Source organism: Felis catus, chromosome C1 (assembly GCF_018350175.1).
Source record: "Felis catus isolate Fca126 chromosome C1, F.catus_Fca126_mat1.0, whole genome shotgun sequence".
NCBI classification, from domain to species: Eukaryota; Metazoa; Chordata; class Mammalia; order Carnivora; family Felidae; genus Felis; species Felis catus.
The window spans coordinates 118,924,284-118,938,069 of record NC_058375.1 but is presented as its reverse complement, the minus strand read 5'-3'; the positions used below and the strand labels follow the sequence as shown (position 1 = coordinate 118,938,069).

The following is a 13,786-nucleotide window of genomic DNA, read 5'->3' as shown; positions in this document are numbered from 1 at the left end:
CTTGAAGTAAGGAAACACAGCTCGGGGGGTGGGAAATCAGTCGTGTTATTTGTGTGGGCTAAAATATGAAAAGAAAAGAAACACTCTTACATCAGAAAACCTCTCACTGTGGCCAAAAAGATGCCACTGGTGGTCATGAGAGACTCATAATCTCTGCTAACCAAAGATGGTAACGGTCCACAGTGGCTCTAATGGAAACCATGGGAAGAACACAAAATGAACAATGACCTTAGTCTTATATTCTTTTCTTATTAAAAAAATTATTTTTGAAATTTATTATTTGAGAGACAGGGTGGACACATGCAAGAGAGCACGTGTAGGGGAGGGGCAGAGAGAGAGAGAGAGAGTGGCAGGGAGAGAGAGAATCTCAAGTTGGACGCTTAACTGACTGAGCCACCCAGGCTCCCCATCTTCCAATCTTTTTAAGGAACCCAACATGCAAGCCACCCAAATAACCCCTAATTTCAGAAAAATAAGTTATGACTAGAGAACCAATCGTCCATGATGATTTTTGGATAACCATTTCTTTCACTTAAAAAAAAAAATCGTATGTTTTTTTTCTCATAAATAAATACATTATTTTACAACAAGAAAAAAAGAAAAAGTACAGACCTGCAGGGACAGAAAACACCACAGACTTCAGCAAAAATCGCAGAGCCTACGATTAATTTTTTAGGTTTATTTATCAATTTCAAAAAAAAAAAAACTCACTAGTGGGATAAAGAGCTTAAGACAGGTATGCAAAAAGGGAGCCCCCAAAGGGTTTTCACCAGGATGAAATGGGATTAGCTTTGTAGTTCTTATAATCTTCTTCACAGAAGAATGCAATTTCAGTTTCATGAGCTGGAAAAAAAAAAAAAAGACAATGGAAAAAAAATGTTAATGTAAAACTAGATTTTTAAGCAAGTATTGAAATCCATATTACTCTGATTCAGTGTTTCAGACGCCGAAAGTGAGAAAAATGAGTTACTTGTTTGGTTTCACATTTCATCAAATCAACAAGAAGTATCGGTTGTTGTTGGAAGAATTCTGAACTCGAATAATTTAAAATTAAAAAGAAAAATACCCAAGAAAACAATTAAAAACAAGAATTCGTACAAGACTCTGGTGTCCAGGAAACCATAAAATTGCTCATGTTATAGACCTCTTAACAGTCCTAGAAAATTAACGTTTATTTTTTTTTCCCCAAATTTGCTGCTCGGTTACTGAAGGCGGAGGAAGAATGCTCTTTTTTTCTCTCTCTGAAATTAGCCTGTAGGTATAATAATTTAATACTTAGAGGATCAGTAGAATACTTTACAGATCACTTTACATTCTCCCTCATGACCCATCAAAATATGTGTCTGAAGAAGTTAATTTTTTGCCTGCTTATGACTAATTCATGAGGCTTCAACAATATGCAAAGTGAAAGACACAAATTGGCTTCTACCGCAATACCTTCAAACACCTCTAATTATTCACAGGGGATATAGCACAGCTAAAGGACCCACAGAGGGGCAAAGCAGTCACATTCTTTCAACCCAGCAGGTCAAGGACTCCGTCTTCTAAAACAATAAGTCAGCAACATTATTAATTCAGACTGGAGACAAATCTGATGGAAAGCCTTCCAATTATTAAACATGCAATTCTTTAAGGTGTGCGCCAACAAGTTCCACATTCGTTTTTTAAATTAAACCAGAAGTTAATACAGTCTGCTTAGCTTTTACAGAAAGAGCAAAAGGGCCTTCAGAATCTCGACAAGAAAACAGACAAGATTATTTGTAATGAATACTGATCACTCAATTAACATATCCTCTAAAAACAGACAAGTAAAACTCTTCAAGCCAAATAAATAGGATAATAGGGAAAGATGCCAAGGATTACCACCCCCGGGTCTCTTAGTTTACCAAACTCATCTCATCGCTAGAATTTACCACAAAAGAATGAAATTAAGGAGCCTGGCACAGCACTTCAGTTAAAAAAAAAAAAATGCTGGTCTTAAGAATATCAAATTTATTGTTTCTCAACCATGAGTTGCCCGTGCTCATTACAGAAAACCCAGAAATGTGGAAAGAAGAAAATAAAGACACCCATAGTCTCAGATCCTCATTCCAGTCTCACTGCATCTTCAAGATTAAGTGAAGATGAATCTTGATGAAAATCAGATTACAATCTCGGCACAATGAGCCTGGGGGTGGGGAGGAGGTGGGCAGAGAGAAACGGAGAATCGGTGAGGAGGGGCTGTAAACAAATGCAGGCCAGGCAAACCAGAAGCTCACGTACAGCTACATTTTACAAGAAAACAGCCTTTAGAAGAATGGCTAAGAGGCCCCGCACTTGGAATCAGTAAACTGTTGACGAGGGGGCTTCAGAAAATTCAGTATTCAAAGAGAAGATGTTTTGGGGTCTGTCCTTTCTACAAAAAGCTCCCGGGGTTTCCTTTTTTGAAGTGAAGCAAGCCCAAAGGTAGACCGATATCATTTACAAGCGATGCTAATCGTTCTTCAAATGGAGAATGGGCAAAAGGCACCCTGTTCTTAATAATCACAACGCAAAGTGTTATCTAGGATGTGCTATTTACATACAGAACTTTACACAGTGCTTTGCCCACACAGCACTTTGCTCAATACACACTAACTGTAATTACGGTTTTCACTTACTGCAGCTGACATTTATCTGTACCCCTTTTGAGAAAGGGATGGATCGTATGGTTCCTCAGTACCGCAGTAACAGGTTCAGAATAAGCGGATGTAAAGAAAACACTGACGAAGCATTTTTGTTTTGACATGCAGGTTTGCTCGGGTTTAATTAACTTACAGATCAACTCATTATTTATCTAAAGTATTTACGCCTTCTCCCATAATACAGGCTCAAAATGAGATCCTCCTAAGATCAAGATTTTATTTCCAGATGAATACTTTTCCTCAAAAAAAAAAAAAAAAAAAACCAAGACTGACAAAATGGATTACACTCAAAAACTTCAGGCTGGTAAAACTGATACCCTTAAAAAACTGGAAAACAAGACACAAATTCAAAGCAGGTTACTCGGAACATTAAAAAGTAAGACTTAAGATGTATTGTAAACTTTAGTAATGTGGTCCTCAAACAAAATGGAATGTTTTTTAAAATCTATAAAATTCTGTTGAAAATGTTTGAGACAACGATTTCCTGTACTGAGGATGCAAATTTACTTGTGAATTTAAAATGAAAACAAATTACAAAAGATTTTCAAGACCTCTCCATAATCACCCTTTCGCACCATCATCCCTTAAATTCTTGCCTCTCCAATTCTATTTAAAATGGCTCCAGAAGAACCCTCGGGAAGGCTACTGTGTGCCAGTCCCCCAGGGCACCTGATTTTAAATTAAATGTGCTGTAGGCGACAGGGCACTCGGGTGCACAGCGCCTTGGCAAGTGGATCTGAAATGAATGTAAAATCTAAAACGCAATAAATACATTGCCAGTTCATCCTTTGTCTTACTATCAAATGATATCAAGTAGGAATCCTTCAAATACCACGCACCATTTTAATACAGACTTTCAAGTTTGCTGAAATGAACATAAGCCAGGACATTCAAACTTTGAAAATGAAATGAATAATTGTATACCATGTGTCCAAACAGGTCAGACACCATATACGTTCACCTTTAAAAGGAAAATAATAATGACTTTACATAAAAGGATGTAAGAAAAACCAATTTTAAATGTGAAATCTCAAGGAAAATTGAAGGCAATCTGCTTAAACTCCTTAACTAGCTTATTTCAAAAAACTCACCCATCGACAAGGATTTATTGCAGTTTCAAACGCCCTGGCCTGTACTAGTCAGCACCAATGTAGCATAAGGCACAGTAACTGTTGTCTGAGAAGAGACAGAGACCTGTGCGCTGACTCTGTGGGACAGATAATGATCAAGGCAGTCTGTAATGTGATAATAATTGCAGATTATGGACACACGTACACACACACACACACACACACACACACACACACACACACACACACACACACACACAAAATACGGGAAGAGCGAGGTTTGGTTTCTGCGGCAATTTGAGACCAAAAGGACAAAGTTCTGCCCTCTCTCCTGGTCCAGGAATACATCTTACCCTTGCCAGGGTCACAAAATCCCAATGTACAAATCATTCAAAACTGTGCTCACAGCTGAGTTATATTTCTAACTTTGCACCAAAGGGATCCGGCAGAAAGTTCCCAAACACAGTGGTTTTTATTTTATGTTTGCTTCAAGCGTCTGGTGTTCCTGAGATCAGCTGGCAGAGAGGGTTTCAAGCTACAGTTTGAAGAAAACGAATAGTAAAAGAAATCTGACCTTTGACAGACTGGACACAGGCCTGTGATGTCCACAATGGTGAGGGGAAGGCAGAAAGGAAACAGTCCAGACCTCTTGCTCTGGAAGCCCAATTTCCTGGGTCTAGCACCTACTTCCCTGGGTACCAGACTATCACTGTGTTGATGCTTAAAGTACAGAACAGCCCCCTTCCTGCGCTGTCAAGGGAGAAGAGCACGTCCGCCCGAAGATATTACTACCCAGAAGAGAATGGGAAAGGGACCCAAACCTTCAGGAAACACAAATCAAACACGAGCCCGATAAAGGAATGGAAGCCAGGGGTACCTGGGTGGCGCAGTCGGTTAAGCGTCCGACTTCAGCCAGGTCACGATCTCGCGGTCTGTGAGTTCGAGCCCCGCGTCAGGCTCTGGGCTGATGGCTCAGAGCCTGGAGCCTGCTTCCGATTCTGTGTCTCCTTCTCTCTCTGCCCCTCCCCCATTCATGCTCTGTCTCTGTCTCAAAAATAAATAAATGTTAAAAAAAAAAATTAAAAAAAAAAAAAGGAATGGAAGCCAAAGAATCCCACAATATCAGCTGTACGTGTGAGGTCATCAGAAGGTGCTGGGCACAGAGTCAGGGATCTGGTCGTGGGCAGGCACCAAGAGGTGACACGCAGGAGGAAAACAGACCACAAGGGAGCTTTGGAAGGATCACAGGATCTGGTTTTATGCAAACTCTTCCCTCAGATCAGCACTTCTGGTTTGGCCCACTGTATCTTGTCTTAAAATATTTCCAGCAAAACACAACTGGTTGGAAAGAGTTACCCTGCCACCATGTCTTTCCTAAGGAAAGAAGCCTCAAAAGATAATAGTGGCAGAGTGTTGCAAAAGGAAAGAGATACCCCCAAAATACTTACATGCAAATCTACCACTTAGGGGAATCAGTGCACAAAACCACAATCATTAATAACAAGGTAAAAATCTTTCGACTACAAATAACAGTTCTGAGCCAAGCTTTCTTCTTCCTTCCAAAAAGCAAATCTCTTTACTTCTGTCTTTTAGCTCTGAGTCCGCAAGCGAAAATTTGCCCTGACGTCAGGCGCAGAATATACAATTGGGATCTGCAATGCAGATAAAAGGTCGGAGCAGGAACTGGAGAATTTCTCCGTGAGAAAAGAGATCTTCAAACAAGTTTGTTCCCCTAATTTCCCCTCCACACACACAGTCCTTCTTTCCCTTTCATGAATTCTGCAGGAAAGTCATAATGATAAATTTGTTACATTGGCATTATTCCCGTGGCAACTGGCTGTGATGGCAGAGTGACAGCTCTACAGCAAGATCAAGTGGTGCAAAGGGAGAGGGACGACTTCGAATTTTTCCCTTAAACCTCTTAAAAACCTAACCAGACACAGCACTGAGGGAGCGGCAATTCCCTAGAAAAGTTGCACACTTCAAGGGTCGTTTTTACAACTCTACTCCCACTTAGAATTTTTGGTTGGTCTCCAGGGCCCGTCGCCTCCTCCTCTAGGTGTTAAATGAAGCTTCTCCAGGGTACAGCTACACGGCCCCAGGCAACACGGAGGGACGTTGTGGGACAGGAGAGCCACTCAGGCTGGGCCTAGCGTCACCCCTGAGCAGGGCTAGGGGCTTGCAAGGTTCTTGTACCACCCTGGGACTCGTGGAAAGGATCTGATTCTCCCCAAAGACCCATGGCTTTAAAACAGGAATGACAAAAAGGTGGATTTGATGCTTACCTTCACAGGTAGTTCATTACATGAGTCTGAAAGTGTTTTTTAATTTTTCTTAATGTTTATTTATTTACTTTTTGAGAGAGAGAGAGAGAGAGAGAGAGAGAGCGAGCGCACACGCAAGCGAGCTTGTGCAGGGGAGGGGTAGAGACAAAGGGAGACGCAGAATCCAAAGCAGGCTCCAGGTTCCGAGCTGTCGGCACAGAGCCTGACGTGGGGCTCGAACTCACAAACTGTGAGATCATGATCTGAGCCGAAGTCGCACACATAACCGACTGAGCCACCCAGGTGCCCATACCGGAGTCTGAGATTGACAATTAAACCAACAACTCACATTTGCCAACTGCCTTCTCCAAAATGGTTTCCAAACAAGTATTTCTGACTGTCTCTACGGACATCGTTCCAGATGCTTTCATAGATTTTTTTCATTCAACTCTTAAGACAACAGTCTGACACAGGTCTAATTGGTTCTGTTTTGTGTTATAGAGATCAGAACATTCAAAAACACTAAATGGCTTCCCAAAGGTCACAAAATAAGTGAAATGCAGAGCCCTCACTCAAACCAATTTTCAGGAGTCTATTCTTTAAAATTGGTTCCTTAATTTACAAATTAGTATATGTGAACTGTATAAAAATTTTCCACTACAAGAACAATTAGACAATATGGAGAGGAAAAAAAAATCAATTGTTTAAAGTGCCACCGCCCGAAGAACCATTTCTAAAATTTTGTTACATGATCTTTTCTCCATATACACATACAGATGTGTAAACATATACTTTAAACAGTAATGGTATCACACAATATATTCTATTTCCATTCAATAAAGAAAGCTCTACACCAGTGATTTCACAAACAGGGAAGGTGAGAGAACCCCTGCCACCCCTCTGAAGGCACATCTCAACCTCCTGGGAGTCACAGAGTTTGAGGAAGCGTACTCCTGTTGGCCTGGTAACAGATACAAGACAAAGTTAAGGAGTGAGAAAGTCTCATTGGCCAAACTGACCTACAGGAAGTTAAAGGTAATATACATTCCCAAGAGTAGTACAAAAGAGTATCCACTTCCCAACATTCTCTTGGATACTACCACTTTTCTTCATGTCTGCTAGTCTTGAAACCACTACTTGTCAGGGAGCCTGGGCAGCTCAGTTGGTTAAGCGGCCGACTTTGGCTCGGGTCATGATTTCACGGTTCATGGGTTCGAGCCCCATGTCAGGCTGTATGCTGACAGCTTGGAGCCTGGAGCCAGCTTCGGATTCTGTGTCTCCCTCTCTCTGTGCCCCTCCCCTGTTCGTGCTCTATTTCTCAAAAATAAATATTTTTTAAAAATGTTTTTTAATGTTTAAAAGAAATAATAAATAACAAATTGGTACTTGTCCAAGGTCACCCAGCCAGTAAGTGGCAGAATGAGGTTGTAAACCCAAGCGCTCTGGCTCCAGTCTCTAATTCTTAACCACTAGATTACTATTACTACATAAAATAGCATCTATCATCATGTATCTCTCTCTCTCAGGACTAATAAGGCTGAACTATTTCTCATATGTTAGCTATTTCTTCCACCAGTAGGATTTCTTATCTTTTTCAAGCTAATTATAAGAGCTTTTATCAATTCAGGCTAATAACTTTTTTGTCATATACAAAGTATTTTTTCATAGTTTGGTGCTTCTGCTTTAACTCTGTTTACAATTTTTAGTTTTTACGTGGTCAAATATATCACTTCGCCCCGATTTATGGCTCTGCCTTCAAAGTCATGCTTGGAGAGCTCTTCTCCCCATGATTATGAAATTACTAAGCTACATTTTATTTAAAAAGAATTTTTTTTACATTGTGACATTTAATCAATCCACAATTTTTTTTGGAATAAAGATTGAGATAAGGATTTAAATTTTATTTTCCTGAATGCTTTGGCAATGGGCCTGACATCATTTTCTGGCTAATTCACTCTTTCCCCACTCATTTGAGATGTCAAAACTGTATCATATTGCAAACTCTGACTTCTTTTTTAGTTTGCTTCTGATCTTTTCCATGGAGCTTTCAACCCGTACATGAATACCACAGCAATCTGTTATAATAATTACAGCTTTATGCGTTAGTGACAAGCGGGGCTAACTTCTAGGTGCTGTATGCGTCAATAACACAGGTGCCACTTGCTGTAATAAGATAACAGCATTTGAAGAAATAAATGCCAAAATAAAAACCGTGTTTGCAAACAATAGCAATCTTACCTACTTATGATATGAAAAGACACTAAATCCAGCTAATAGTGGAAACAAACAGGGAAAGTCAGTCTAAGATTTTGTAACGTGTTATACAAAATCCTACTTAAATTAGAAGACATGTCAGGAACTTACCTTAGCCACACGGATCCTTCGAAACTGAATTCCTGACATATGTCACTAAAATGACTCAAGAGAACACCTGCCAAAAAGATGGAAAGCTTCCTAACAGGGACCTCACTTAGAGTACCCCTTAACCAGTACATGTAAATAATTATGAAGGAAGTGTGATCTGTGCTGTTTCATTAGAGTCACTGACCGCAGAGGTACGTCAGAGGCATAGTGCCTTTAACTGCTCACACCTCTGAAAATCTTCACTGCTGTTGCCAGATGATCTCTTTAGGTGTACATACGCAGAATTAGAGTGACATCTAATGGTCACAAAACATGGCACATGGTATTTCTTTAAAACAGAACCACACGCAGGTTGAAGAGCTAGGTGGGGCCCCTTTTCAACCGCACACACTAGGCTCCTGCTTGAAATTCCACGGCTTGGCGGCCCTGAGTGATCCAGAAGACTATTAGAAACTGCGCTGCACGTTATACAAACAACATCTTACTTCATTATTCCACGTTACTTCTACCAGGTCCGTTTCTCTCAAACCGTCAGTTCAAATGATGCTGATAAGAGTAAGTAGGTTATTAAGTGAGTAATAACCTGTCAATCACTTAAAATAACTCTGGGCAGAATTCTGAGCATACCTGCTGAAAAGAACTATTTGCATTCTGCACATTTGGAGAGCAGATATCTCCTGCCCTCGGTCAAATGATCTGAATGTACATCATTCTCGTCCTCCTCCTCTGAATAATTATCAGGGAGTGTAAAGAGCACCCAGGGTAGCATTTACTTTGCGGTGAGTTATCCAAACATCAGCCGGGCGTCAGCAGAGAGGCTGGGGGAGCGAGCGCCCCTCCAGCACCGCAGGGCCCCTCTCGCTCACCGATTCCAGCGGCTCGCAGCGTGCTGTCTTCCTTCAGCATGAGTCTGTCGTCATCTTCCAAACTCAACACAAGCTCATTCGTCTGGAAAGAAAGAAAACCTGCATCTTACCAGTACTGATAGGTGCTTTGTGTTTGGTAAGACTTCTTGAAGACACAGGATTGTTACCCTGGGTCACGGCAATAACCGGAGTCACATGCTGTTCCCACCACCGACAGGGCAGAAGCACACACATGTGAACACCCATTATGTGTGCTCGCTCCGCAAGGGCTGGGGAGCACAGGGCTTTGGCACCAGGTCCAGATTAAAATTTGGTTTCCACCAATGCCCCGCTGTGTGTTCTCACCAAACTACACAGCCTCTCCAAGACTTAGTTTCCTCCTTTGTAGAAAAGGGGAGAGGAAGGAATCTTCTCTTTTGCCCTGTGGTGAAGATGAAATGAGATGAAACCGTCAATATGTTATCCGTCACAGAGCAAGGACTCTCCACGTTAGCTGCTGCTATTCTGTTGTTGCTGTCGTCATCGTTGTCATTACCATCATCATCATCTCATCCTCACAGTGTTTCAGGAGACCACCATCACCATCATCACCACCACCACTACCATTATCATCATCATCGCCACAACCACCACCACCATCATCACCACCACCATCATCATCATCACCATCATCACCACCACCACCATCATCGCCACAACGACTACCACCACCATCATCATCATCACCACCACCACCACCATCATCACCACCACCATCATTGCCACAACCACTACCACCATCATCATCATCACCACCACCATCACCATCATTATCACCACCACCATCATCATCATCATCGCCACAACCACTACCACCATCATCACTACCATCATCATCATCACCATCATCACCACCACCACCATCATTGCCACAACGACTACCACCATCATTATCACCACCACCACCATCATCACCACCACCATCATCATTGCCACAACCACTGCCACCATCATCATCATCACCACCACCATCACCACCACCACCACCATCACCATCATTATCATCATCACCACCACCATCATCATTATCATCATCCCCACAACCACTACCACCATCACCACCACCACCACCATCACCACCACCACCACCACCACCACCACCACCATCACCACCATTATCATCATTGCCACCACCATCATCATCGCCACAACTACCACCATCATCATAATCACTACCACCATCACCATCATCACCACCACCACCATTATCATCATCATCATCACCACCATCATCATCACCGCCACCACCACCACCACGATCATCACCACCACTACCATCACCATCATCATCATCTCATCCTCACAGTATTTCAAGAAACAGAGAGGTTACGAAACAGACCCAGAGTACATGGAACTGAAGCCTGAGCTCTGGCCAGCTTGACTTCCGGGAAAAACAAGCTTACCTCCATGTATCTAAAAACCTTGCCCTATCGAGTAAACACAGGATCCCATGTCATATTAACTTGATCCCATGTGATATTGACTGTACCCTTTCACGATGAGGTTTCAGGTGGTAGTGGATGAATCTGTCCTCCAATGATTTTTTTTTTTTTTTTACAAATCCAGTTAAATATTATAACTATAGGAGAAGACTTTGAGTTGATATCTGCCCCCAAAAAGCACACAGAGATGAACACACAGTCCACTTGTCAACCAGAATGCAGCTGCTTAGCAACATAGTCTATTTCTAGAATATGGTTAAGAGGGAGAGTCAACAGAAAGGCCACTCCAGCAGCCAAAATAGAAGGCCCAGAAGCCATGCTCCACAGTTCACAACTTCACCTACTAGAGAACACAGGGCTTGATCTCCAGAGCACAGAGATTAAACGGGCGGCGGCTGGGGGGGGGGGGGGGGACGGGGGGCGGGGGAATGTTATTTAAAACAAATCATTTTAGAATAGGTAACAAACTCATAATACAAAATTCTCCAAGTGCATATGGATGGAGTGTAAAGTACGTCTCCTTCCAATCCCTGTCTACCAGGTGCCCAGTTCTCCTACAAATAACTTCTACTAATTCTGGTGTATCCTTCCAGACACTGTCTCTGTATATGTTCATGCAGGCAGAAATGTGCATGTAAAATTTTTCAAACAAATAACAGCATATTGTACGCTATATTCTAACACTTTGCTCTTTTCTCTTAAAACATAGCTTAAAATCATTCCAAATCGCTATACGAGATGCCTCATAATGTAGCAAGGCTGCAGGGTATTCCACTGAAGAGACACAAACACACATACACACACTCTGTCCTCACTGATGGCCATTAGATTGTTTCCATCTCTTGCCACCGTAAAGAACCCTGCAACAAATAACCTCTCATACGTGTGTCATTTTGCATACATACAAGTTTTATGGCGAAGATAGATTTTGCACAAGTTTTATATGTAAGATAAATTCCCAGAAGTAGAACCGTTGGGTCAGAGAATACACACAATTTTTTTTCTGGCAGATATTGCTAAATTATGCTTCACAGAAGTGGTACCACTTTACAGGAACGCTACCAATTGCTGAGAGTACCTGTTTCTCACAGCCCCCCTGACACGGCGTATTATCAACACCGTCTGATCTTTGGCAACCTAACAGATGAAGATTATGTGCAGTCTTAATTTGTATTTATTTTGAGTAAAGCCATAAATATTTTGTTTTTTAATGGGCTCAGAGGATAATTTTTTAAAAAAGACTTTATTTTTAAGTAATCTCTATACCCAACATGGGACTTGAACTCATAACCCCGAGATCAAGAGTTACATGCTGTTCTGAGCCAGCCAGATGCCCCTCAAATGATAATTTTTTAAATAGAATTGTAATACACACACACACACACACACACACACACACACACACACACACTAAGAAAATTAGGCCTTGTCTGTAATATAACTTAGAAAATTTTGCTCCAAACAGAAGAGACTCATAAATATGGAGAACAAACTGAGGGTTGCTGGAGGGGTTGAGGGGGGGATGGGCTAAATGGGCAAAGGGCATTAAGGAATCTACTGAAATCATTGCTTCACTATATACTAACTAATTTGGATGTAAATTTTAAAAAATCAAAAATAAAGTTAAAAAAAAAGAAAAAAAAGAAAATTTTGCTCCAGTGTTCATTCCTTCCTTGATTTTTTTCTTATAATGTTTTTTTTTCTAGTAAAAGTGCTGAATGCCTGTTGAATAAATACATGAAGTAAACTTAGCAATTTTTCTTACAGTTTCTGGGTTTTCTACATCTTACTTAGAACGGCCTTCATTCCAAAATTCCTTCTAAAATTTCACGTTTTCTTCAAACATGTTCATCAATTTCATTTCTTCTAAGCTTTTAATTATGGAGAATCTCAAACATACACTGTATACCGAGCAGCATACTGAACCCTCCACGTACCCATCACCTGGCGTGAACAAATGATCTACCCATGTTCAATCGGTTTCATCTACATTCTTACCTGTGGGCTCTACTGTCATACTTAAGTCATTAACCCGATGGATATTTCTTTTGGCATGAAGAAAAGAATACGGATTCAATTTAGCTGTTTTCTGGACGTCTCCCCAGTTGTCCCAGTAACACTTACAGAATCCTCCATATTTTCTCTACAGCTTTGAATTTACTATACACTAAATTCCCGTATATATTTGGGTCTCTTTCTGTACTTTTAATTCTGTGCCATTCACCTAACAGTTCATGTGCCAGTTACTACGCTGTTTTATTTACTTTAATCATATGGCTAATACATGTCAGGGCTGGCCACTCTCCTTTCTCTTCCTTTTCCTGACTGTTCTTACTTTTTGCATATTAGTATTACAATCAGCTTCTTTAATTCATATATACACAACTGCTGCTGTATTTTATTGGGGTGACATTAAATTCGTAAGTTAACTAAGAGAAAACAGACATCTTCAAGCTGGTGCATCTTCCTATCCAAATACCCTAAGCATTTCCATTTAAGTCTTATGTTGGATCCTTTTGGTGTGTCTATTTTTTTTTTTGTTAAATTGAGGTAGAATTTCACATAAATAAAATGCAAAGATCTTCAGGGGAGTTCAGTTCAATGGACCTGGACAACTGAATAACCCTCACTAGCATTTTGAAGTTTTCTTCTTAAAGATCTTACACATTTCTTAAAAAATTTCTTGCAGGGTATGACTTCTTCCTCTCATAAACTTTTAACAAGAGTAGTTACCTGGTTTCCAAACTCACAAAATAGGAGAAATTAGAGTTTTTATTTAAAAACAATTTTTTAATGTTTATTTATTTTTGAATTTATTTGAGCACAAGTAGGGGAGGGACAGAGAGAGAGGGAGACACAGAATCCAAAGCAGACTCCAGGCTCTGAGCTGTCAGCACGGAGCCCGATGTGGGGCCCAAACCCAAGAACCTCGAGATCATAACCTGAGCCGAAGATGGGCGCCCAACCAACTGAGCCACCCAGGCGCCCCTAGAGTTTTCATTTTAAAACTCTTTAATAGGAATTATTCTGACTTTACAAACAGCCCCATAGTACACACACAGGTACATTTTCTTGATA

At 40.9% G+C, this 13,786-nt stretch overlaps 1 protein-coding gene across 15 annotated transcripts in view; it reads right to left on the bottom strand.

Moving 5' to 3' along the window:
- Nucleotides 1-664: 664 nt before the first annotated feature.
- The window catches only part of CC1H2orf76 (chromosome C1 C2orf76 homolog), a 92,605-nt gene continuing 79,483 nt past the window's right edge, over nucleotides 665-13,786 (bottom strand). For 14 of the 15 annotated variants that reach the window (XM_045033679.1, XM_023259253.2, XM_023259250.2 and 11 more), the window contains 2 exons: nucleotides 9,228-9,309; nucleotides 665-843 (listed from right to left, as the gene is read on the bottom strand). In XM_045033679.1, coding sequence (XP_044889614.1) covers nucleotides 767-843; nucleotides 9,228-9,309 — 159 coding nt within the window. In that variant the 3' untranslated portion in view covers nucleotides 665-766. Of the gene's footprint in view, nucleotides 844-8,361; nucleotides 8,429-9,227; nucleotides 9,310-13,786 lie in introns of all 15 variants that reach the window. The other variant, XM_045033675.1, reaches the window with a different exon arrangement.